Source organism: Capricornis sumatraensis, chromosome 1, assembly GCF_032405125.1.
Source record: "Capricornis sumatraensis isolate serow.1 chromosome 1, serow.2, whole genome shotgun sequence".
NCBI classification, from domain to species: Eukaryota; Metazoa; Chordata; class Mammalia; order Artiodactyla; family Bovidae; genus Capricornis; species Capricornis sumatraensis.
Genome location: NC_091069.1, coordinates 86,846,205 through 86,873,848, shown reverse-complemented (window position 1 = coordinate 86,873,848; position 27,644 = coordinate 86,846,205). Strand labels below are relative to the sequence as shown.

Below are 27,644 nucleotides of genomic sequence, written 5' to 3'. Positions count from 1 at the left end.
TCTCCTTCAGGGGCTCTTCCTAACCCAGGGATCGAACCCATGTCTCTATGTCTCCTGTGTTGACAGGCAGGTTCTTTACCACTAGCACCACCTGGGTTTATATGTGTGTGCTTTACAGTTCAGTTCAGTTCACTCAGTCGTGTCCAACTCCTTGCGACCCCATGAATCACAGAATGCCAGGCCTCCCTGTCCATCACCAAGTCCCAGAGTTCACTCAGACTCACATCCATCGAGTCAGTGATGCCATCCAGCCATCTCATCCTCGGTCGTCCCCTTCTCCTCCTGCCCCCAATCCCTCCCAGCATCACAGTCTTTTCCAATGAGTCAACTCTTTGCATGAGGTGGCCAAAGTACTGGAGTTTCAGCTTTAGCATCATTCCTTCCAAAGAAATCCCACGGTTGATCTCCTTCAGAACGGACTGGTTGGATCTCCTTGCAGTTCAAGGGACTCTCAAGTCTTCTCCAACACCACAGTTCAAAAGCATCAATTCTTCGGCACTCAGCCTCCTTCACAGTCCAACTCTCACATCCATACATGACCACAGGAAAAACCATAGCCTTGACTAGACAGACCTGTCAGCAAAGTAATGTCTCTGCTTTTCAATATGTTATCTAGGTTAGTCATAACTTTTCTTCCAAGGAGTAAGCATCTTTTAATTTCATGGCTGCAATCACCATCTGCAGTGATTTTGGAGCCCAAAAAAATAAAGTCTGACACTGTTTCCACTGTTTCCCCCATCTATTTCCCATGAAATGATGGGACCAGATGCCATGATCTTCGTTTTCTGAATGTTGAGCTTTAAGCTAACCTTTTCACTCTCCTCTTTCACTTTCATCAAGAGGCTTTTTAGTTCCTCATGAGCTAAAAAGGTTCAGGGTGGTATCATCTGCATATCTGAGGTTATTGATATTTTTCCCAGCAATCTTGATTCCATCTTGTGTTTCTTCCAGCCCAGCGCTTCTCATGATGTACACAGTGGGTAAGGATAATCAGAAGACTAACCAATCTAATCACATGGACCACAGTCTTGTCTAACTCAATGAAACTAAGCCATGCCATGTAGGGCCACTCAAGACAGACAGGTCATGGTGGAGAGTTCTGGCAAAATGTGGTCCACTGGAGAGGGGAATGGCAAACCACTTCAGTATTCTTGCCTTGAGAACCCCATGAACTGTATGAAAAGGCAAAAAGATAGGACACTGAAAGATGAATTCCCCAGGTTGGTAGGTGCCCAATATGTTACTGGAGATCAGTGGAGAAATAACTCCAGAAAGAATGAAGAGATGGAGCCAAAGCAAAAACAATACCCAGTTGTGGATGTGACTGGGGATAGAAGCAAGGTCTGATGCTGTAAAGAACAATATTGCACAGGAACCTGGAATGTTAGGTCCATGAATCAAGGCAAATTGGAAGTGGTCAAACATGAGATGGCAGGAGTGATCATCGACATTTTAGGAATCAGCGAACTAAAATGGACTGGAATGGGTGAATTTAACTCAGATGACCATTATCTCTACTACTGTGGACAAGAATCCCATAGAAGAAATGGATTAGCCATCATAGTCAATAAAAGAGTCCGAAATGCAGTACTTGGATGCAATCTCAAAAATGACAGAATGATCTCTGTTCATTTCCAAGGCAAATCATTCAATATCACGGTAATCCAAGTCTATGCCCTGACCAGTAATGCTGAAGAAGCTGAAGTTGAATGGTTCTATGAAGACCTATAAGGCCGTTTAGAACTAACACCCCAAAAGGATGCCCTTTTCATTACATGGGACTGGAATGCAAAAGTCCAGAAACACCTGGAGTAACTGGCAAATTTGGCCTTGGAGTACAGAATAAAGCAGGGCAAAGGCTAAGAGTTTTGCCAAGAGAACACACTGGTCATAACAAACACCCTCCTCCAACAACACAAGAGAAGACTCTACACATGGACATCACCAGATGGCCAACACTGAAATCAGATTGATTATATTCTTTGCAGCCAAAGATGGAGAAGCTCATTCCAGGCAGCAAAAACAAGACCGGGAGCTGACTGTGGCTCAGATCATGAACTCCTTATTGCCAAATTCAGACTTAAATTGAAGAAAGTATGGAAAACCACTAGAGCATTCAGGTATGACTTAAATTAAATCCCTTATGATTACACGGTGGAAGTGGGAAATAGATTTAAGGGACTAGATCTGATAGAGTGCCTGATGAACTATGGATGGAGGTTCGTGACATTATACAGGAGACAGGGATCAACACCATCCCCAAGAAAAAGAGATGCAAAAGAGCAAAATGGCTGTCTGAGGAGGCCTTACAAATAGCTGTGAAAAGAAGAGAAGTGAAAAGCAAAAGAGAAAAGCAAAGATATACCTATTTGAATGCAGTTCCAAAGAATAGCAAGGAGAGATAAGAAAGCCTTCCTCAGTGATCAATGTAAGGAAATAGAGGGAAACAACAGAATGGGAAAGACTAGAGACTTCTTCAAGAAAATTAGAGACACCAAGGGAACATTTCATGCAAAGATGGGCTCAATAAGGCACAGAAAGGGTATGGACCTAACAGAAGCAGAAGATATTAAGAAGAGGTGGCAAAAATACACAGAAGACTGTACAAAAAAGATCTTCATGACCCAGATAATCATGATGGTTTGATCACTCTCCTAGAGCCAGACATCCTGGAATGTGAAGTCAAGTGGGCCTTAGGGAAGCATCACTACGAACAAAGCTAGTGGAGGTGATGGAATTCCAGTCGAGCTATTTCAAATCCTAAAAGATGATGCTGTGAAAGTGTTGCACTCAATGTGCCAGCAAATTTGGAAAACTCAGCAGTGGCCACAGAACTGGCAAAAGTTTCATTCCAATCCCAAAGAAAGGCAATGCCAAAGAATGCTCAAACTACCGCTCATCTCACACACTAGTAAAGTAATTCTCAAAACTCTCCAAGCCAGGCTTCAGCGATATGTGAACTGTGAACTTCCAGATGTTCAAGCTGGTTTTAGAAAAGGCAGAGGAACCAGAGCTCAAATTGCCAACATCTGCTAGATCATTGAAAAAGCAAGAGAGTTCCAGAAAAACATCTATTTCTGCTTTATTGACTATGCCAAAGCCTTTGACTGTGTAGATCAGAACAGGCTGTGGAAAATTCTGAAAGAGATGGGAATACCAGACCACCTAACCTGCCTCTTGAGAAATCTGTATGCAGGTCAGGAAGGAACAGTTAGAACCGGACATGGAACAATGGACTGGTTCCAAATAGGAAAAGGAATATGTCAGGGCTGTATATTGTCACCCTGCTTATTTAACTTACATGCAGAGTACATCATGAGAAACATGGGCCGGATAAGCACAAGCTGGAATCAAGATTGCTAGGAGAAAAATCAATAACCTCAGATACGCAGATGACACCACTCTTATGGCAGTAGGTTAAGAAGAACTAAAGAGCCTCTTGATGAAAGTGAAAAGAGGAGAGTGAAAAAGTTTGCTTAAAGCTCAACATCCAGAAAACGAAGATCATGGCATCTGGTCCCATCACTTCATGGCAAATAGATCAGGAAACACTGGAAACAGTGGCTGACTTTACTTTTTGGGGGCTCCAAAATCACTGTGGATGGTGATTGCAGCCGTGAAATTAAAAGACGCTTACTCCTTGGAAGGAAAGTTATGACCAACCTAGACAACATATTAAAAACCAGAGACATAACTTCGTCAACAAAGGTCCGTCTAGACCAGGCTATGGTTTTTCAAGTCATCATGTAGGGATGTGAGAGTTAAGACTATAAAGAAAGCTGAGCGCCGAAGAATTGATGCTTTTGAACTGTGGAGTTGGAGAAGACTGTTGAGAGTCCCTTGGACTGCAAGGACATCCAACCAGTCCATCCTAAAGAAAATCAGTCCTGAGTGTTCACTGGAAGGACTCATGTTGAAGCTGAAACTCGAATATTTTGGCCACCTGATGCAAAGAGCTGACTCATTTGAAAAGACCTTCATGCTAGGAAGGAGGAGAAGGGGACGACAGAGGATGAGATGGCTGGATGGCATCACTGACTCGATGGATGTGAGTCTGAGTGAACTCTGGGAGTTGGTGATGGACAGGGAGGCCTGGTGCGCTGCATTCCATGTGATCGCAAAGTGATGGACATGTTTGAGTGTCTGTATTGAAGGATTATGATTCCCCAAAATGACAAATAATTCATCTGTTAAAAAAAAAAGTTATTTAAATGAGTGGCTACTAAGAAAAAAACAAAACTATCCAAAATGACCAGTTATTCGGATCTCTTTTTAACCGCTCAAACAAAAGGTTTCAAACTGAACTTGGTGACTCTTTCTGAATTCTGGTCAGAAAAAAAAAGAGTAGACCACTTGACTGTAGAGGGCTCTGCTGGGATGGAGAGTACTTTGGGGAAGAGGAGCATGCATAGTCCACTGTACTTCAGCTTCTCCTAATATCTGCCTGCTCTAATTTCTCTCACTTCTTTTTCCTGTCTGATTCATGGGGCCCATCCCTCCTTCCACTTTTCCTGAGACTGCAAACTTTACTGCCTAGATTTAAAGTCTAGTCAAGACAGGGCTGGGGAAACAGCCAGTTGCACAAGTTGGGTCATAAGAAATTTCACTATCTGAAATTTTTCTTGGACTCCAGAAGTTAAATCTAAAACCCAGTCTTCTGATAGGAGGGGTAATATCTTCTATTATTTACTATTATTATTATCACTATTATTTTCTTTTGGCTGAAAATAGTTGTTAAATTTCAAGTTTAAACTTTATATTAGTTTTAATAATTTAATTGAATGAAATTTAATCTTTAAATTAAAATTGATTTTAAATTTGTAAGTGGCTGATGTTTAGAGAAATAAACCTTTAATATCTAAAATCAGGATTGCTTTAACAAATCTAAGTATTTAACACAGGAAGGCAATAAAATGATACTATAGGTCTGAAGCTGTAGTAAAACTTCTCTTGGTATATTGACGATGATCAACTTAAGATTCTATTTCTCTAAGCAAAGATAAACTTTTAAAAAACACATTCCTATTCTTTCTCATCAACTCATCCCTCTCTTCTCTACCCTTTTTAAAAAATTTTCCAGTAAATGACAGCTCTACTCAACAGATTTTTTTCTTTTTCTTTTTAAATAACTATGGTGCCCCCGTTTCTAAGGCAGCAACTGAATTTCAAACAATTAATGTAATCTTCATTACATAAAAAGAGCTGTGGCAGAGCAGGTCGAGGGGTGGTAGGAAGAGAAGAACATTTTTAACATTTTTATAAGCTGGCTATTCCTGCTGGCTATTCAACATACTGGTCTCCCAGGTGGTGCCTTTTCTCAGCAGAAACCCAATCTTCATTTAGGCTTGAACTGGTCAGGACAGCACCTCCCACCCCAAACTCCCATCTGATATTCCATTAACATCAATGAAGTTAGTTCTCTAAAGAGTTCAAATGTATGTTGTTTTCTTATAAACATGATGTGGGGGTACAAATCTGGGCACTGTACTAGAAACATAAGAAAAATGAATGAGGTTGAAGAGGTTCAGTACATTTTTGTTTTAATTTTTCAAGACTATGTGCCCTTCAGTTCAGTTCAGTCGCTCAGTCGCGTCCGACTCTGCGACCCCATGAATTGCGGCAGGCCAGGCGTCCCTGTCCATCACCATCTCCTGGAGTTCACTCAAACTCACGTCCATCGAGTCCGTGATGCCATCCAGCCATCTCATCCTCTGTCGTCCCCTTTTCCTCCTGCCCCCAATCCCTCCCAGCATCAAAACGGCTGTCTGGGGAGGCCTTACAAATAGCTGTGAAAAGAAGAGAGGCGAAAAGCAAAGGAGAAAAGGAAAGATATAAACATCTGAATGCAGAGTTCCAAAGAATAGCAAGGAGAGATAAGAAAGTCTTCCTCAGTGATCAATGCACAGAAATAGAGGAAAACAACAGAATGGGAAAGACTAGTGATCTCTTCAAGAAAATTAGAGATACCAAGGGAACATTTCATGCAAAGATGGGCTCGATAAAGGACAGAAATGGTATGGACCTAATAGAAGCAGAAGATATTAAGAAGAGGTGGCAACAATACACAGAAGAACTATGTGCCCTTAAATGTTTTCAAAAAAGCTTTAACTTATATTGCATGTAATGCATTTCTCTCCCTCTACTCAGCAGGCCCTCAATATGCTACTGTTGTTCAGTATGTGTTAATTTTAGCACTTGCAGTTGTTCCCTGTGATGGAAAATTCTACCATTATCTATGTTATCTCCTGGCCCAGATTTCCCCCCAGCTGCAGGACATGAAGTAACAAGGGGATGGTTTGGACCAGCTCATAGACACTTTCACACGAACTCATAATGTGTAACTTTACTACCCATGAGCTGACTGTATTCAAGCTTAAAGAGCCAATATGTACATTTTCATTAAAGGAGAAAAGGACAGTTTAAATAATAGTGTTTTGTATAGTAGATGACAATAACTAAATAAATGCTGCAACATTTCTATGAGAATGTAGCCGGATTAAAACATGAAGAGTACAAACTAGTTAGAAGGTGAAATGGAGCTTTCAGCAAATTTCAAACACCTGAGGAAAAAACACTATAGTGCCTCTGATATTCTGAAAGAAGTCCTATATAGCTGACATGTAAAGAACAACAGGACTTAATAATTGTTATTTTTACACCTGGTACTTATAAGCACGTAAGAAAAATAATGCATTTTATATGCATTAACTTGATCCTTATAATGTCCCTATGTGGAAGTACATGGATTATCTTCATCTGACATGTAGGCATACCACATATGGTTATAAGACCAGATGAAATAAAAGGGGGAGGTGGAGTAGGCAGGGGTCAGATTATGAAGGGGCTTAAGAGTACTTTATGGAATTGGTCTTTATGGTAGAGTAATCAGCTGAGGAGTTTTCAGCAAGGTATCAGATTTGAAAATATATATATATATTTCAGTTTCTGCATGAGAAATACAATATTAGCTGACATTTCTAAATTGTTTTCTAAGGGTCAGGCACTATTTTAAGGCCCTTTGCAAGTATTGACTCATTTAACCTACAGCTACTCTATAAAATAGGAATTATTCTTTTTCTCATTTTACAAATGTAGAGAACAAGTGACTTGCTCAACTTCACACAGGTTGTAGGTGACAGGTTCCAATCCAGGCAGACTGACCCTACCATCCACAGCCCCCATTTTGCTACATTGTAATCAACCATGGTATTGGACTAAGATGGTGATAATGGCAGTAGACACATGGAGGTATTTAGGAAACTTGGTGCATAGTGAGGGAGAAAGTGGGACATGTCAGAGATGATACCAAAATTTATGAACCACTTATTTCTCAGTATAAGAGCTGTGTGATGGTATAACTCCAGTATAAGAGTTAGCTGGAGATCATGAGTTGAGAAGCAGGTTTTAGGTAAGGAGGTAGAGAGTCCCATTTTAAATTGAGGAAGTAGCCACATATGGAATCTCAAGAGTAGACGCGAGGCTAGGCTCCGGACAAGCCTACAAAGGAATCCCTGATTATTATCATCTATTACACCTGGTTTCATACGTTTCTTTCCTCGTGATCACAACCTGAAATTGTTTTCTCTCCCTCCCCAGGCAGAATGTAAACATATTATGGTAGATTCTTTGCCTGACTGTTCTTTATTGTATTTCCAATGCCTGCCACATTGTAGTGTCCCATTAATAACTGAATGGGGCAATGCAGGAATAACAGACAACACTGCACAATCTTATTACAAAACCTTTAACAGGGATTCAAGTCCTCTTCATGTGTGTCCAGTGTCAAGGGATGCACTATCACAGGCAATCATTTCTCAACAGGTCTCTCACGAAATTCGTTTAAGTTCTATTCCAAACCACTTATTTGAAACATTGTCCTGTTGCTGTTGTCAATGGTCTGACCCCTCCTATCTAGTGGTTAATGATCATGTTGCTCTTTCTTACCCTCAGTTCCTCTCTGTCACTTGGCTTGGATACACACCATTTTGCCACTGCTCTTGACATGTGGCATATGAAGGTGATTCTTCAACCGCCTCAGTCCAGCCTCCCCCTCCATACACACAGAGGGCCCACAGTGTATAGAGCAGGACTGTCAATTTCTTTAACAAGTATGTTTTTACTATACAGCAACTTCATTAGGTCCTTCTTTCTCACTTTGTAATGATTTACAGCTAACTAAAATGCCATTTTAAAAAAAGGTTTAGGTATATCAAAATATTGGGGAGATTTAAGTGCACTCCAAGGCATTTTCTTGGAATCTGGTAAACAATAACCCAGTTTTATTTTCACAACTCTTATTTCAAAAAGCAGAGCTTTGTAAGATTCAGCAATGCATATCAAAATTCAAACCTGTCATATCTTTACCCCTTTAAGAAATCTAAACCAAGGAAATAATCTATAAACTTTCATTTTTAAAAAGCCAAATGCAGCATTACTTATTTAAATATAAACACTAGAAGCCAAGTATCATAGCACAGGATGTTGCCTAAGTCAGTAACAGTACATTTGTTATTTAGTAGGTATCAAAAAGGTGGTTACTAAATCTATCCTATATTATTATTAGAGTAATTCTATGAAAAAAATGATATAAAATAAGTGGATACAACAGCCTACCTGCAGGATGTGATTACAAATGTGGAAGAGAATGGATTAAAATATCAACAATGATTTGGCCTGTGTGATGAAGTGTGGTAATTTCCCCCAAAATTTAATAAATCAAATTTTATAATTAAAATTAACTTACAATAATGTATAAAATTGACTTTCCTTTGACCTCTGACTGCTTTTACGTTCATTAGACAAGATTAAGGCACTTTTCTGTTTCGCAAATGAGAGATATTTTCTTATATCATAGTAAGAAACAACTTGGGCAGTGAGACAAATTAATAAATATGATTAATCAAACAGATCTCCCTTTTATAGATATGATCATAGAAAACTAGAGGTTAAGTTGTCAGTGGCTCAGAAGAGTTGAGAGAAAGTATAAAGCTGTACCGGGGAGAGGAAAGGGAGAAAAAGAAAGACGGAAGGAGAGAAGGAAGAGAGAGAGAATCATTGCTACTGCATGATGTAGTATATTCCCCAAAGCAGGAAATGATGGGGGAAGCCTGGGAGGTACAAAGAACAGCATAAAACAGCCAAAGGAGAAATAAACATACCTCATAAACAGATGAACGAAAAGGGTTATGTGTACAAAAAACAAGGAGATTGGAAAAGAGTCTGGCAGCTTCTTAGAAAGTTAAACACAGAGTTCCCACTGAGCTGGCAATTCCACTCCCAGATATACACTCAGGCCAAATGAAAAACAGAGCAACACAAATACTGTACACAATTGTTTATAGCGGCATTATTTGTAATACACAAAAAATTAAAACAACACAAACACCCATCAACTAATGAATGGATTAAAAAAATATAAGCAGAAAGGAATAGTATTCAACCATTAAAAAGGATGCAGGATGTATGCTACCACATGGATGAACCTTAAAAATCTTAAGTCGAGAAGTCAGTCACAAACGGCCACATAGTGTATGATTTCATTTATATAAAATGTTCACATTTAATATGAGAATTGATAAGAGACAGAAAGTAAGCTCAGGGGAAGCAGAGAGCTTGTGGGGCAATAGCTAAATGGTGTCAGATTTCTTTGCAGGATAATGAAAATGTTTACAATTGATTGTGGTGATGGTTATTCTACTCTGTGAACATATTAAAAACTACTGAATTATACATTTAATATGGGTGAATCATATGGTATGTGAATAATATCTCAATAAAGTATTACCGAAAAACCTCTAAAAAACAAAGAGAATAGCTTTAGAAAAGCAGGTATAAAATGAAAAAAACTAAAAACCTTGCAGAAGTAAAAGTCAGTAAGAAAATAAATGAGAGAACACATCTATCTGAGGTCTAAAGACTACATGAGGAAGGCAAGGCTACATTAGCTGCCAATTGGCGAGGATCTGAGAGAGAATAAGCAGGAGGCAGTAGGTGATGACAAGGTACGTATTTGGAATGTTCAGAAAGGTTCCGTCTACGTGGTAAAACTTGGTGTTTAAAGTGTGCTAAACAGTGTGGCAAACATTCATTCATCAATTATCTATCTGATGTGGTAAAATTCCCACTGCATGAGAGACTGGCATAACTATGACTAATTCATTTTTGTATGCCCTGCAGCACTTAGCTTGATGCCGTCTACATAGTAGGCACTCAATATTAATATTTGATGAATGAAACCAACCATCAGAGCCAGAACTCAAGGCTCTGTAATTACAAAGAATAAGTGAGGCCAAATTGTAGCCATTAAAAAAACCAGAACATTATTCCATATTTGAATCATTTTAATGGATCTTTAAATGAGTTTTAATTCAGTTAACTAAATATACACAAGCATAATTTAGTAATCTAATATGAAAGCAAAAAGATCTAGCATAAAGGTAAGGACTTTCTGAGAAATGCTAAGAAAATGTTAACTTTATTCTTAATATATACACCATGAAACAGACACTTCACATTATTTTGTTTCTTCAAAATTTAAATTCTGGTTGCTTTTCAGTTAATTTTTTTTTTGGTAACAGATGCTATTGAATATACCATTTTTTCCCTGACAGTAACAACAGGCCGCCCAACTACATGATACAATATCTTGCATTTAATTTAAAAGATTATGGCTCAGTGTTTAAAAAATAAATTAATTAATAAAAGAGAAACATTATTAGGAAAAAAAATGAAAGCACATTCACCACACACACACACACACACACACACACACACAAAATCATTCCTTCAAAATTAGAAACCAGTGTGAGCATTATTTCACTTACCCTACCTCGGAAGCATATAATTCCTGTGTATAAATAAAGTTGAACCTATAGACTGGAATGGTACAGTGGTTACCACTAATTAGGTCCTAACTGACAATATAACCAAAAATGAATGGAATTGCACATTAAAAGAAACTTGTTTTTAGCTTAATTGTTGGTGCAGAGTGCACGGTTGGGGCTGGCTGCCTGGTGGCCACTTTAGCCTTACTAGCTTGACTTGCTCTAACAGCAGTTTCCAGACGTACTTTCAGCTCAGGAGCTGCTCCCATTACTGTCTTGAAAGCGTGTGGATACAGAGGTCCAATATGCATTAAATTCTGGAGTGCAAACTCATGGAGATCTTTGGAAGCTGTGCTTGCTGAGGCAAAAGAATTTTCATCCAGCAGGTAAGAGATCAAAGTGGGAACTAAAAGAGCAAGTAATTGCACTCCTGCAAATAACAAAGATAAAGTTTGAAGATGCTCATGAATCTGAAAATTACAGTAACCTTTATTTAAACACTAGGCAATTACCATAGTAGTCTGAATTATAATAAAACACAAGTAAATGTGCCCAATCTATTTTAGACCTCAATAATTATTCATTATTAATATTTACTAATTTTCCAGCCACGTTAGGGTAGGAAATCAGGTTTGATCTCCTGTTAAGATTGTATATTTTGCATTTATACTAATTGTTTTATTTTAAAAAATACTGGCTAAAAGGTAAAAATGAACAATTTTACAAATGCCACTGGTAAAATGTATTTTGAGAATAAAATTGCGAAAATTCCAAGGGTATTCCAGAATAGGAAGGTTGGAAGTTTAATGGAATAGGGAACAGAAACCTGAAGCATTCATTAGGAGGAAGAAACAATCAAAGGCATGAGCTAATGTATACATTAATGTGATGATAACCATTTCCCTTTGGTTTGTACACAGCAGTTAGCCTCAGATTTAGTATTAATTTTTAAAAAGTGATGACTGCTTATTCTACCTCTTAGAAGTCTTACTATAGTACAAAACATCTGAGTGAAGCAGTCCTTTAAAAAATGAAATCATTATGGTGCTTACTGTTGATATAGCCCACTAATACTAAGTACTAGAAACTGGTTGGAGAATTGAAGCTACACTGCCTCAGTTATTTCATAGTTTAAATTAATTGACTCTTACATGGAAAATTAAAGGGTTATTTATTAAATGAACCTTGTTAAATCTAACTATTAAGCTATATTTAATTTCATGAATAATACATGAAGATATTCTTGCTGTTAAAAGAATTCAAACAATAGAGAATTATTTGAAAAAGTATAAGACTCTCTTCCCTACCTAAATTAGAACACCTGTTCAGGAACTGATCTCAAGAGTCAACTCAACTCAGACATAATTTAATACAAACTATGCAAAAGTCAATAAGCTCAATGTTGAGATTATGAAATGAGTAAGATTTAGTCTGTATGTTTATGGAACTTACATTGAGTAAAATACAAATAAAGACAAAATTATGTTGAGTCACCAAACACGGGCCATGATGTCAGTCATAACGTTTCTATTCAAATCATCTGTTAACATCTAGTTTCAACTAAACTTATTAGCTCCTCCCAAACAGCCCTTCTTCTTGAACTTTTCAATTTTAAGATTGCTTCCATGCTTCTTCCAAGTAACACAGTAATATTTGGCTCTTCTTCTTCTCTTGTCCCTGTAACCTATACTCATCAAGTCAGATCAATTTTTTTTTCCACAATCACTTCTGTACTCTTCTCTTCCACTGCAGTAATTCTGGATTATCATTTTATAGGGAACTTATCAGCAATAGCTTTTTAAAAATCTCTACTACCTTTCTAACTTCTGTGAAATTCTTTCAAGAGAAGAGGAAAAATTTTATGATAGAAAAACTGATGTAATTTTTACCCTGAGAATAATCTGACAATATATATATATTAAAAGTTTTAAAAATGTGTCTTCCTTTCAACCCAGTAATTTCTCTTAAAAAAATTATCTGATAGAAATAACACACAAGAGGAGATGGCCTTTCATCTTTTAAACTCTGTTTTGGAATATGGGGGTAAATGATCATGGACCTGGCAAGGCATTTGAGAACATCTGTCCAACCACTACCACCATTTGTGAAAAATGGAAGGTTCCATTAATCAGATACCACATTTCAGAGTTCTGTTAAGACCCCAGAGAAATGACTCTAGTTATACTGTTAGATTCTACTTCTACTGTTATTTTATTCTGTTAATGCAAATTTACTTCATTAAAAAAAAAATAGAATGATCACAGATAATAAAACATCAATTTTTTTTAAAAAGGAGTGTACAAAGATATCTGTACAAGAACACTCATTTCAGTTATTGATGATCTTGAAAAATTGCAAACAGCTTAACAATTCAATCATAAGGTACTAGTTTAAAAAGTACAGTCTTTCTGTAACGATTAAAAGTCATATTTTTAAAGATAAATTTTAGATTGCGATGAAATCTAAGCTTAGGGGATACAGAGGAGTAAGTATTAAGTTGCATAAGTCTCTGGTTAAATGGAAGTATATGGTAGTTTTTCATTAAATTAAAAAAATAATTTTAAATTTTGGAGTATTTTAATACTGATTAGCATGAATACTAATCTGGTCCCATTTGTTAAAAAGCTTTCATACATTTCTTATAAACACCAAAATGTATTATTCTTAAAAATATATTAAACAGCCATATTTTCCCTAGTTCTTAAAGAGTACCTTCCTAGAAGAAAAGATCCATGGGTTGAAATGCATCCCTAATTTATTTTAATCTCTTGCTCTTAAATATAAATCAATTCAATTCTCTTTGCAACATAAGCAAAAACATTAAGCTTTCACATAGTAACAACCTTTAGAAAATTTACTGCTGCAACGGCCCCTGTCAAATAGAAAATAAGATTAATATGTAACACAAATCTTCATTTTAGACTAGTGGCTTTTTAGAGGAAAATACTTACTGTTCTGCTCTTCCCCAAGAGCAACCAATGTTTCAAGAACTTTGATTCCTTCTTGAACAGCTAAGAGTTCTGTACTACTGCCTGGTCTGTTTCTTTCAACAGCTTTTAGCTTTTCAACTACTATTGGAGCTAAGGAATGGATATAAGGAGTTGAAAGGGCCCGATTGGAATGTTGAAAAACTGAGAGGAGAAGCTGGTAACATTTGGCTTGAACCTATACAAGAAAATAATTTTATTAATTTACATGTGTGACAGTTATTATTTGCTCTACAATCACATTGCATCTTAATATGTATGGAAAACAAGCAATACTGCAGGATGAAAATAGAAATGTGATGAATTAATGCCATTCTACTTATAGAAATGGAATAAAACTTCTAATATGGTAACTAAAAAAAATTGAAATTAATCAAACATTCTTTATATGTTAGTTCCCAAATTACCACTGCTTATATAATTTTTGTATTTCTATACTGTGTAAAAAATTAGATACCAGGAATTCTAATTTTTGTTTTTAATTCTTTCTTTAATTTACAGTTGTCCCTCTCACCTTCAATTCAGTTCAGTTCAGTCACTCAGTCGTGTCCAACTCTTTGAAATCCCATGAATTGCAGCATGCCAGGCCTCCCTGTCCATCACCAACTCCCAGAGTTCACTCAAACTCATGTCCATTGAGTTGGTGATGCCTTCTAGCCATCTCATCCTCTGTTGTCCCCCTCTCCTCCTGCCCCTAATCCCTCCCAGCATCAGGGTCTTTTCCAATGAGTCAACTCTTCGCATGAGGTGGCCAAAGTATTGGAGTTTCAGCTTCAGCATCAGTCCTTCCAATGAACACCCAGGATCGATCCTCCTTTAGGATGGACTGGTTGGATCTCCTTGCAGTCCAAGGGACTCTCAAGAGTCTTCTCCAACACCACAGTTCAAAAGCATCAATTCTTCGGTGCTCAGCTTTCTTCACAGTCCAACTCTCACATCCATACATGACCACTGGAAAAACTATAGCCTTGACTAGACGGACCTCTGTTGGCAAAGTAATCTCTGCTATCTAGGTTGGTCATAACTTTCCTTCCAAGGAGTAAGCGTCTTTTAATTTCATGGCTGCAGTCACCATCTGCAGTGATTTTGGAGCCCAAAAAAATAAAGTCTGACACTGTTTTCACTGTTTCCTCATCTATTTCCCAGGAAGTGATGGGACCAGATGCCATGATCTTCGTTTTCTGAATGTTGAGCTTTAAGCCAACTTTTTTGCTCTCCTCTTTCAGTTTCATCAAGAGGCTTTTTAGTTTTTCTTCACTTTCTGCCACAAGGGTGGTGTCATCTGCATATCTGAGGTTACTGATATTTCTCCTGGCAGTCTTGATTCCAGCTTGTGCTTCTTCCAGCCCAGCGTTTCTCATCATGTAATCTGCGTATAAGTTCCTCTCATCTTAACCTAACATATTTTATATGGCTAATATTTGAATGATGTCAAACAAAGCTATAAAATATATCAGACACTCAACTCCATTTGGATTCTCTGAAAATAAATGCTTAAACCAATTTAAGTGTTCTAGGCCTACAAAGTAGTTTCAGTGGCTCCACTTTAGATTAGAAAGACTTCATATTAACAAGAAGCAAAAAAACAAATAAGAAAGGAAGGTGTATTAACTCATTGATGTAAAGAAACAAAATGGGAACAACTGTTTCAGGGCTTCGGTGGAAGAGAAGCTACTAAACATCACTGGACAAAAGAAAAATGCCTGGGGAATATTTTAAAAATACACATCTGTGGACCACACATCTGGAGACTCTGATTCAGGAAGACAATGGTAGATGTTACTAAACTGCTTTTTCTCCTGAGTTCAATACGTTTAAGAATCATTTGTTTTGATGCTGAAGCTATAAAACAATAAAACTTATTTTTTAGAAAAACAAGTTTCCGTTAGGCCTGTAAAAACATGTTATTATATATATTTATCTTTTAATGTCCTTGGTGTTATTAAGTAAACAGTGAAAAAGAGAAACACGTAAAGTCTCTACTAGTGTAGGCCAGGGTTGAGCAAGTATTTTAGATACTGGGGAATTTCTGCATATATAAATTAACATATACATGTCTCTCCTAAGCTTTAACCAGTGACCCTTTCCAGTTTTTTGGAAAATTCATATAGCAAATACTTTCATTTGATGAATCACAAATTTTTAATGAATCCATCTGAAATTTTTCTTATAGAGTGGAAGGTTTACTATTATGTTTTAAGTGTAACTTACCCATGGGTCACATGAATTTAATGCATTTTTAAATCTGCAAATGCAGCCATTCTGCAGTGACTGAACTCCTATTATTTCACTACCAGCAGACCACAGGAAAAGTGCAATTGCTGTTAGCATGCTTACTTCATCAGGCACAGGCACAGAATCTTCTGAAATAATAGTAGAAAATTAAAAAAAAAAAGAATTTTCTGAAATATACAAATAATGAAATATTTATATATATGTGTGTGTGTGATATGAAGGATTCCCTGGTAGCTCAGCTGATAAAGAATCCAACTGCAATGCAGGAGACCCCGGTTAGATTCCTGAGTTGGGAAGATCCCCTGGAGAAGGGATAGTCTATTAATAAGAAGCGAAAAAACAAATAAGAAAGGAAGGTGCATCAACTCACCACTACATGACCACTAGAAAAACTATAGCCCTGACTAGACAGACCTTTGTTGGCAAAGTAATATCTCTGCTTTTCAATATACTATCTAGGTTGGTCATAACTTTCCTTCCAAGGAGTAAGCGTCTTTTAATTTCATGGGCTTCCCTGGTGGCTCAGATGGTAAGGAATCCACCTGTAATTTGGGAGAGCTGGGTTCGATCCCTGGGTTGGAAAGATCCCCTGGAGGAGGACATGGCAACCCACTATAGCATTCTTGCCTGGAGAATTCCATGGACAGAGGAGCCTTGTGGGCTACAGTCTATGGGGTCGCAAAGAGTCGGACATGACTGAGAGACTAAGCATGGCACATATATAAATGAAAGCATATATAATTATGGCATTTAATGTTTCTTTATCTTGTTAAAAATCTATCTTAAAAAGCAAAATATTAACTCATGATAAAGTTAGAATAGTTTTAGTAACATTAACAAAACTAATTAAAGTTTTCCCCTCCAAATATTAATCTGAAAAAAATTCAGGTAATAAAAGTAGGATATAGTTTGTTTAAATTTCAACAAGGGTAAGGGAAATAAAATAAAATGTAATATTTTACCATCCAGGAATAGTTTAATTTCCAGGTTTTTGTTTAATTTCTTCTGGTCTGGGTTAGTCTTCTAAATATAATTATTTATAAACAAGATTTTTAATAGATATAATGGATATATAATCCAAAAGAGTATATAACATATATTCAATATCTTTCCTACTGCTGGATAGTTATATTTATCACTTTTGTATTTTCTTTATTATAAAATAGACTGTAACAAATAAACCTGAACACAACTTTTTGATTAAGGTCAGAGTATGAGATCTTAAAAGCTCTTTGTATATTTTGCAGAAATGATTCCCTGAAAGTCTGAACTGTTTTAAATTCCCTTTAGCAAAGTATGAAAATCGATTCCCCCTGTACATACTCACATTTTTTTTGTTAAATGAGTTTTACAGGTAAAAATTTATATTATTTTATTTCTTTGCTGATATAACAATGTGGCCAATTTTTTTATATGCTTGGTGGGCATTTCTATTTCTTTCTTACCATTGCCTGTTCTCTTCTCTTTGTTGTTGTTTAGTCACTAAATCATGTCCAACTCTTTTGTGACTCAATGGACTGTAGCTTGTCAGGCTCCTTGGTCCATAGGATTTCCCAGGCAAGAACACTGGGGTGAGTCGCCATTTCCTTCTCCAGGGCATCTTCCCAACCCAGGGACCTAACCCGTATCTCCTGCATTGGCAGGCAGATACTTTACCACTGAACCACCTGAGAAGCTCATTCTTTCTTATATTGGGTGTTAAATGTTTATAAGATTTTTTTGTACATAAATGATATTAACACTGACATTATTATTTTCAGTTTTTGATCTTTTTCAGCTTTCATTTTGTAAAATTTTTTCTTCCAGTTTTATTGAGATTTAACTGAAACACAGTTCAGTTCAGTTAGGTTCAGTCGCTCAGTCGTGTCCGACTCTGCGCCCCCATGAATCGCAGCATTGCCAGGTCTCCCTGTCCATCACCAACTCCCGGAATTAACCCAAACTCATCTCCATCGAGTCAGTGATGCCATCCAGCCACCTCATTCTCTGTCGTCTCCTTCTCCTCCTGCCCCCAATCCCTTCCAGCATCAGAGTCTTTTCCAATGAGTCTACTCTTCACATGAAGTGGCCAAAATATTGGAGTTTCAGCTTCAGCATCAGTCCCTCCAATGAACACCCAGGACTGGTCTCCTTTAGGATGGACTGGTTGGATCTCCTTGCAGTCCAAGGGACTCTCAAGAGTCTTCTAAAACACCACAGTTCAAAAGCATCAATTCAGCTCAGTCTTCTTCACAGTCCAACTCTCACATCCATACATGACCACAAGAAAAACCATAGCCTTTACCAGAAGGACCTTTGTTGGCAAAGTAATATGTCTGCTCTTTAATATGCTGTCTAGGTTGGTCATAACTTTCCTTCCAAGGAGTAATCGTCATTTAATTTCATGGCTGCAATCACCATCTGCAGTGATTTTGGAGCCCAAAAAAATAGTCTGACACTGTTTCCCCATCTATTTGCCATGAAGTAATGGGACCAGATGCCATGATCTTCGTTTTCTGAATGTTTAACTTACAGTACTATATATATATTTAAAATGTACAACACAATAATTTGACTCACATACATTATGAAATGACTATCAAAATAGGTTTAGCAAACGTCCTCCATCTCATATAGATACAAAATTGAAGAAACAGAAAAAACTACTTTCCTTCTGACAAGAAACTTTAGTATTTATCACCTACTTTTAATGCATGTCATTTTTCACAGGCTTATGCTAAATTTTATAGTCCAATATGCATATGGTGATTGCAGCCATAAAATTAAAAGACGCTTACTCCTTGGAAGGAAAGTTATGACCAACCTAGATAAAAGTAGAGACATTACCTTGCCAATAAAGGTCCATCTAGTCAAGGCTATGGTTTTTCCAGTGATCATGTATGGATGTGAGAGTTGGACTGTGAAGAAAGCTGAGCGCCGAAGAATTGATGCTTTTGAACTGTGGTGTTGGAGAAGACTCTTGAGAGTCCCTTGGACTGCAAGGAGATCCAACCAGTCCATCCTAAAGGAGATCGGTCCTGGGATTTCTTTGGAAGGACTGATGCTAAAGCTGAAACTCCAATACTTTGGCCACCTCATGCGAAGAGTTGACTCACTGGAAAAGACCCTGATGCTGGAAGGGATTGGGGGCAGGAAGAGAAGGGGATGACAGAGGATGAGATGGCTGGATGGCATCACCGACTTGGACATGAGTTTGAGTGAACTCCGGGAGTTGTTGATGGACAGGGAGGCCTGGCATGCTATGATTCATGGGGTTGCAGAGCATAGGACATGACTGAGCGACTGAACTGAACTGACATTGATATTTTCTTCTGTGATATTTAGCACTGACTTACACTTACACAGTTCAATTTTACTGCCCTATCTGTTCATTCTTGGGCCTACTCCACAGTTTTAGATAGTGTGGAAATGTTTTAGAAGGCAATATGACAAAATTTTAATTATTGTTTTCAATCTTTTCACATTTACAACAGAAGCAACATGAAAGAAAAAGTTAAACACTGAAGAAAAGTGGACAAAAATGTGAATAAGCATTTCCCCCCAAATTAAACACAAACATGAAAAATGCTTATACTTACTCGGCAAACGAGAAATGAAAGTAAAAACAATAAAATAGCATGTTTTACTTACCAGATAATGAAATTAAAAAGTCTGAAATACCATGTATTGGTGGGAATCATGCACTGTTGGTGGAAGTGCAAATTTATATAACTACTCTGGAGAGCAATTTGGCAATGCCTGAGAAAATTAAAATGTGTCATCAATTCCATTTCTAGGGGTATGCTGTAGAAAATCTGATAGCACATGTGCATGAAGAATGTATAAGGATAGTCACTGAGAAGATTTTTATAACTAGGAAAAATAAAAAAATAGTAAAAATAGCCATTGATAGGGGAACGATTAATAACTGATAAATATAAATGATAGACAACTACCAAGGAGTTCAGAACAATTTACAATCTAAGAGTTTTATATATACGCATTCTTTCTTTGGAGGGAAAACTCCCAACATGTATGTAAGCGGTAAGACAAGGGAAGAACCCAGGTCTGCTGCACTGCAGGCGGATTCACCATTTGAGCTACCCAGGAAACCCAACACAAGGGCGTTGAGCGTCAATACTCAAAATCGGAACTAAAAGTTCACATCTAAAAGATGGAATTAAAAACACTTCTCTGAGTTGATTCAGTGTTATATAGTAGTATTCTGATGAGCTTGTTCAGACAGTCATTAAGGAACAAATATAGTAATAAATTAAAAAATTTAAAACTGATTAGATTACCTGGTTGGGAATATTCTAGGATGCATGCCAGAGTGCTACGAATTAGAGCTGTCCACTGTTTTTGAGTATCCTCAGTTTTGGCCATTGAAAGTGTCACAATACTTTTGATCCCTTGAAGAGCTGCACTGACTGGTGGAGGAACCTGATTATCTGCAGACTTTATTGCTGTGTCTTTCAATATTCTTGCAATTAAAAACAGAATTGTGGGCAAGATTGTCATACATCCTGAAATAAAAACAAATCAGATTATCTTGTACTACTTCAGTTCCTGTATTATAGTTGTTTCAATTGTTTGTATCTTTTTACAACTGACAATGGTTTAATATTACTTCTTTTCCCTGTATTTATACAAACTTTATAGCACTGCTATTACTGTAATTCAACGTTTGAAAAAGATAAAAAGGACGACACAAGCTATTTCAAAGAAGTCAGTATTTTCTTTCTTTTCCTAACTTGCGTTGTTATTTTATATCACTTCTAGTGTTTCACACAGAAGGAAAACTTTTGTCAAATACTTTGAGAAGTAGTTGAGAAACCTGGTGAATCATGTAGCAGTTCCAAGACAAGTAATCAATCTCACTGTACTGAGCGTTAGTACTAAGTTAGTCAATGTACTAACCAAGTCAGGAAACTGATAAAAAGGCTGATAAATAGGTAAGTGAAGTCGCTCAGTTGTGTCCGGCTCTTTGCGACCCCATGGACTGTAGCCCACCAGGCTCCTCAGTCCATGGAATTTTCCAGGCAAGATCACTGGAGTGGGTTGCCATTTCCTTCTCCAGAGGATCTTCCCAACCCAGGGATCGAACCTGGGTCTCCCACACGGCAGGCAGACGCTTTACCGTCTGAGCCACCAGGGAGATCCTGATAAATAGGTAAGGCAAACTGAAAAATAGGTAAGGCAAAAATAAATGAACGAATCCTAGGATCTGTAGCTGAAAGAACTTTAAGGTAATCAAATTAACCGCCCACTTAACGGAAGACTTCCTTCACCACTATGACGTGCCTCCAGTGTAGACCACCTATGAAGCTTCAATGGAGTAGAGTTTTCCTATCTGTAGGCTTGTGCTGAGCTGAAAGATACCTTTATATATTCTGATATGATATCTATTTCCTAGATACAACAGAGGAAAAGTTTACTTTTCTTATTTTTTTTTTTTAATACTTGTTTGTTTGGTTTTGTCAGGTCTTAGTTGCAGCATGTGAGATCTTTTAGTTGCAGCATGAGGGATCTAGTTCCCTGACCAGGAATCAAACCCGGACCCCCTGTATTGAGACCAGAGCCTTAGCCACTGGACGACCAGGGAAGTATCAAGTGCCTATTTTTCTATCCACTAGTTCTTCAAGGATCTTTTTCAGCTATAATTTTTTATTAACAGTTGCTCCTTAAAGCTGGTTGTCACTCTTCTCTGACATGTTTGTCAGTGTGGCTCAAGAGTAGCAACTGGATCAGAAAATAAAGGGTTTAGTAATTCCACTTTACATCTATTTGCTAACATCCAATGTCTTCTCTCAAGCTGCGGGTCTGTCTCTTTGCCGAAGTTTCTTTGAAATGTACCTGAAAAGGGCACCTAGGGTTTTGGTTTTTTAAATCTTAAGTCTTTATAGGCTTCTAAAGCAAACAAACCCTTAAAAATAAGTCCTACTTTTCCTTTAAGACTTAAGAGGAAAATAAATCATCATAGCACCTAAAATCAAAGCCAAGCTCATCTCTGTCTAATACAGTATAATATATTTACAAATAGTGAGCAACACCATACCAGCAGGTGAACAGAGAGACGGTAAGTCAGAGAGTATGGTAACTGTGGCTGCCACCAAACGAGCACTTTCTTCTGACAGTCGAGTTTTAGTGGCTATGTGACTTGGAGAGTCCGACATCTTGGTACTGAGATGTGGCATATGACGGACTAAAATGAACATCAACAGCTCCATAGTTGCAAACACAAGAGATTTTCCAGGAATGAGACCACCACTGTCACCTCCTTCTCCTAATACAGGACTGGACTCTTTTTCCATATCATCCTCATCTTGGGTAAAAGAAAATCTGGTGAAATTCTCAGCAAAAAGGATAACAAACAGTAGAGGTAACAACACAGTAAGTATGTTTAATAAATTCTTTCAAAAGAATTTAGAATTTACAATTGAATGTCTAACTGATGCCATGTCTTTCTCAGAGTAATTCTCTGCCTTAGAATTGTTTATTGACCTCTCCTTAAATGTAACAGACAAGTCATTTTTTACTTTACTAAAAATAAAATTTTTATTAGGTATTTTTAATAGGAATGTATTTCATAATAGAAGTAACACATATGTTAGGCTTGAAACACATGAAGTTAACACTTTTGTAGGTAAAAAATAGTTGTATATGAGCAATTTCATTTGGGTCATTCTAATGAAAGTAAAATCAACTGCAATCTTTTAAATGCATGGTTAAATTTTTTCATTAAAAACTTCCTGATATTAATATTCAAAAAATTAGAATAGAAAAAAATCTACTTTAAAGTTAGTGTAATTTCTTGTGCTTACTTAGTGTGTTTCTTTTTTCCTGCAAATAATCCTGAGCAGCTCTTACTATCTGTTGTACAACTCCAGTCACCAGCAGCTGGACAGACGGTGGATTCCAGGTCAACAGGAGGCGGTGTAAAACACTCAGTAACTCAACACCAATCAGCTATTATAAATTAATAGAGAGAAATTAAAGGATATATTTATATTATTAAATCTAGGAAAATATACATATAAAAATACATAGATTTGGTAGCTAAATACATAAAATATGCAGCAAATATTATAATAATCTTAAAAAATGGTCATATTTTATCCCAACATATTTTCAGTCAAAAATTACTTCATTACATATTTAAATGATTTTTCCATTTAAAATATTTCTTTTCTCTTTGGACTAAACAGCACTGCTAGTGTTTAGTGCCACTAAAATTTATGATTTCTAATCCGAGTACTCAAGAGTAGTCCACCAGAAATTCCAGGCAGGCTGGCAAGTCGCTCCAAGATTCGTCTCAGAACGATTACAAACTTTAACCACTCACTATTCACTTAAGCTTCTCACAATCTTCCACATCAAACCCATCCAATAAACCCACCTCAAATTTCAAAGAGGGAGAAAAATAATTAAATTGCAACCAAAGCCACCTTTACCTCTTTCCTTAAGATCAAGATCAGCCCCTTGTCCAAGGCTGATAATTCTTTTCTCACATGCCTCCATGCCATCCTGTTTAACTTCCCAAGGATTCTTCAAGGACCTGAATCATATCCCATGTATCATAGATAAACTAAGCTAAGCTTCTCTTCCCCAATATAAGTAGTTGCTCAAGTCTTTTCTATCTAATTTCCCTCCATGCCTCAGAGAACCCTCACATCCTTCCATCTGCCCCCATGATCTCTTCCGTCTCTGTCCTGATGGAAGATGCCACTCCCTTCACCCCCTCATTCACTCCTCAAAACTTCTCTAACCTGGCTCCGTTCACCTGGGAAAATGCTCTGCCTGAGGTCACCAATAACCTCCGGGGACTCTTCTGTCCTGACTCACTGGATTCTGTTCCTCTGAGACTTGTCTGTCCTTGACAGTCTCTCTTGTCTTTGATAACTGTTCTCTTTGGTCCTCCTCCTACCTCTCCAGTAGTCTCCACTGCTGATTAACTTCCCTCATCTCCACCCTCATTTGTTATTTATCCCTAAAGTTCCAGTCTTGGCCCTGTTTCCCTCTTCTTTTGTTCAGTTTTCCGAGGCCAGTGAACTCATTGTCTCTCTGGAATTATGAAAACAGCCTTGTAATTGACCTCCTTTCTCCCTTCTCATGTCTTAAAAATCAACCATTATAAAACTGATGGAGAGGTCAAATTTATGTCTATTGTACTTATGAAATACATATTTAACCACGTCGTTTAATCTACTGTATTTGCACTCAATTATTTCAATTTTAACATAATATGTCACACACCTTCATTCACAGATTAAACTTTATTGGTCTGACTATTTGAAAACAACCCTTGCCGTAATCTGCAGTCTAGCTGAGGCCCAGCTTTAAGCTACAAGGCTCGAGTACAAGATGAGTTTATCAGTAAGTGACGCTTATAATCACACAGCACATACTTCGTTTCATGTGGGTTTTTTTCTTTTTTATTGAGCAATATCATCTATAAAACTAATTTTAAGAGAACACAATAATAATAATTTTGTTTTTTTTAATCTTTTTGTGTTTTATAGAAAATTATCCCAAGAGGTACTATTTGGTAGTGATGGTGTCCAAAGAAATGGTTATTATGAAAATAAAAGACTTCCTAATTAAAACAAACAAACAAACAAACAAACAAATCCAGTGGAAACGTGGTTCTGTAACATGAATAAAATCCTCTAAAAATTCCATACAAAAAATTAGAAAACACAATTCATTAAACTTCTTAAATGAGTAATTGAGCCAGTGCAAAAACCTTATTAAATGAGATCAAGTTTAATCAAACATTTAAAAGTGACATAATTTATTTGGATTTTCCAGGCAAGAATACTGGAGTGGTTTGCCATTTCCTACTCCAGGGGATCTTTCCAACCCAGGGATCAAACATGGGTCTCCCTCATTGCAGCGGACTCTTTACTATCTGAGCCACCAGAAAATCCCAAATTTATTAATAGCCTTATGAATTAACTCAGTCTTTTACTAGCAGAACCATTAACTTGGACTGAAGGGATCCTTTACATTTTTAGTTATATCTGATTGCTGATGAACTCATCAAAGAAGGTATAGTGATGATCTCTAGTCCAGCATGTCTGGTCATCCAACATTCAATATAAGGTCTTAGATGAAGCCAAAATCCTGAACACTTATTATATAACATTTATCTCATATGTGAGATAATTATCTTAAGATAAATATGATGAATACAAAGCATAAATTATCTATTTTAGAAATATACTGCACCTGATCTTCTGCAATATGGATTCGGGCATAAGGAGAATCTAGCAAGGTGTGCAAAGCCTGCAGACAAGCTGTAACATGTTCAACAGGCTCCTCAGGTCTTGGGGAACAAAGGAACTGTATACTCACACCTGTAATACACAAAATAAACAAACAGGTTTCTTAATATAAAACACTTTGTTTCTTTGACACCATTTTTTTTCTTTTACCTACTTATTTTACAGCTTAGTTTAACATGTATTTATTAATGCCTTAAAGTGAGTTCAAAATGATTGTCAAAATAAGTAGCCAAACTTAACATAGGTTGTAGCCTTGGAATGAGGCTAACAGTCACACTGGAAGCAAGTGGGGGAGTTCCAAGGTCATCAGGTTGATTAAGAAGCTACTTAAAGACATTTAAAAATAATACATTAAGAATAAATGTATGAAAATTATAAGATTATGATAAATGATTGCAAATTCTTAAATGTTACAAGAGAATCTACACAGCAATTATAAATAACAATTACTCAAATTTGCTTTAACTTTACATTTATATTATATGCATATATACATTTATATATGTATATATAAATTTATACATATACATAATTTATGTATATATTACATTTATAATATAAATATAAATTTATATTATATTTCCTCAGGGTAACTTAAGTGTCAAGTAAAAAGAAAACATATTAAAAAAAAAGTTTAACTTTTTCCTTGAAAATTATTCAGTATTGCTCTGTGAGTGAACATGATAGAGAATTTTTAAGGAGTAATTTAATAATTAAATTTTTCTATTAAAAATTCAGTTAATTTAGAAAATATGCTTAAAAAAACACCTCTTTTTACTATTTCTTATCTGAACTATACTGTAAAATTTTTTTCCATAGCATTAAAATGAAAGATATGAAGGAGTTCAAAACATGCTGCACCAAAATATACCTTCTTGGCTGAACACATTTGAGAAATAGCAGATGCAGGCAGGGCTCTTTGACCCTCTTTTTACCCAAAAGCAGGTCATAAAATTTCTCATTAGAAAGATGCCCTCCCTGTATCAGGCAAAGAATATTTTTACTCCTTGAGACTGGGAGTCGATGTTGAAATAGACCTATCCAAACAAACATACTAAAATAAGCCTGATCTTCTTCTGTCGTTGTTCAGTGACTAAGCTGTGTCTGACTCTTGTGACCCCATGGATGTAGCCCACCAGGCTCCGCTGTCCATGGAATTTCCCAGGCAAGAATACTAGTGTGGGTTGCCATTTCTTTCCCCAGGGGATCTTCCCAGAGCAGGAATCGAACTCACATCTCCTTGCACTGGCAAGCAGATTCTTTGTTGCTGAGCTATCAAGGAAGCCCCAATTTTCCATTCGTTTACCCCATATACTTTTTAGTTCCTGTACAACTTATGATCCCTGGCCTCAGCCCTTTGTCTTGTCAGATCTCCACAATTTATTCTTGTTTGTGTAAAACTGTATACACTCTCTCAGACCTAAAAGCTTCTTCAAGTCTTCATTTTCCTCCTATGAACATGTAAAAGTTTTAAATCAATTTATATGCTTTTCTCCTATTAATGTGTCTTATGTAAGTTTAATTCTTAAGCCAGTCACAGAACTTAACATGGTAGAAAGCAGTCTTTTCTCCCTTACAGATAAACATTTTCAGAAGTAATATATCTTGCAATACATTAAGACGGCTCACCTACCTAAAATCAGATGCATTCTGTCTTTGTTAATTTCTGCCAAAGATTTAGCACTAGGTGTTGCTCCTGATGCTTGGCTTAAATTGACCGGTATGGAACGTTTTTGTAAAGCTGATATTGCTGCTGCTTCTGCTGACTCTGAACATGTAAATCCTGTGCTATTTAACCAAAGTGCCACTGCGTGGAGAATTGGGGCCCAGGAATTCCGATAGTGAAGTCTAGCTGTATCAATAGTCTCAGGAGTATAAAATGCCCCACCTATAAAACAATCAAATCAATGAAAAACATTACTTCTATTATACATATTCACTCATTTATGAACAACTTCATTTAAAAATACCTGTCACATACTGTCTTAGTCCATTTGAGCTGCTTTAAGAAAATACCACAGACTGAGTGGCTACACAACAGAAATTTATTTATCAGGTTCTGGAGGCTGTAAGCCTGAGATCAAGATGCCAGCATGGCTGGGTGAGGGCCTTCTTCCTGACTGACAGCCAGTACCTTCTTGCTGTCTTCACAAGGTGGAAGGTGGACAGGGTTGGGGACTCTGTGGGTTCTCTTTTATAACAGGACTACTCCCATTCCTAGGGGCTCCACCCTCATGACCAAGCACCTCCCAAAGGATCCATACCTCCTAATACCATCACAATAGGGATTAGGTTTCAACATATACATTCTGAGGTGATACAAATATTCAGAT

At 37.0% G+C, this 27,644-nt stretch overlaps 1 protein-coding gene across 1 annotated transcript in view; it reads right to left on the bottom strand.

Annotated features, from left to right (window-relative positions):
- Nucleotides 1-10,397: 10,397 nt before the first annotated feature.
- Nucleotides 10,398-27,644, bottom strand: part of HEATR5B (HEAT repeat containing 5B) — a 98,442-nt gene continuing 81,195 nt past the window's right edge. Inside the window, exons 28-35 of the mRNA XM_068966777.1 lie at nucleotides 26,945-27,199; nucleotides 25,256-25,383; nucleotides 22,849-22,993; nucleotides 22,083-22,349; nucleotides 20,326-20,550; nucleotides 16,022-16,173; nucleotides 13,775-13,988; nucleotides 10,398-11,253 (exon numbers count right to left, since the gene is read on the bottom strand). Of these exons, the coding sequence (XP_068822878.1) occupies nucleotides 10,949-11,253; nucleotides 13,775-13,988; nucleotides 16,022-16,173; nucleotides 20,326-20,550; nucleotides 22,083-22,349; nucleotides 22,849-22,993; nucleotides 25,256-25,383; nucleotides 26,945-27,199 (1,691 nt within the window). The 3' untranslated portion in view covers nucleotides 10,398-10,948. The remainder of the gene's footprint in view (nucleotides 11,254-13,774; nucleotides 13,989-16,021; nucleotides 16,174-20,325; nucleotides 20,551-22,082; nucleotides 22,350-22,848; nucleotides 22,994-25,255; nucleotides 25,384-26,944; nucleotides 27,200-27,644) is intronic.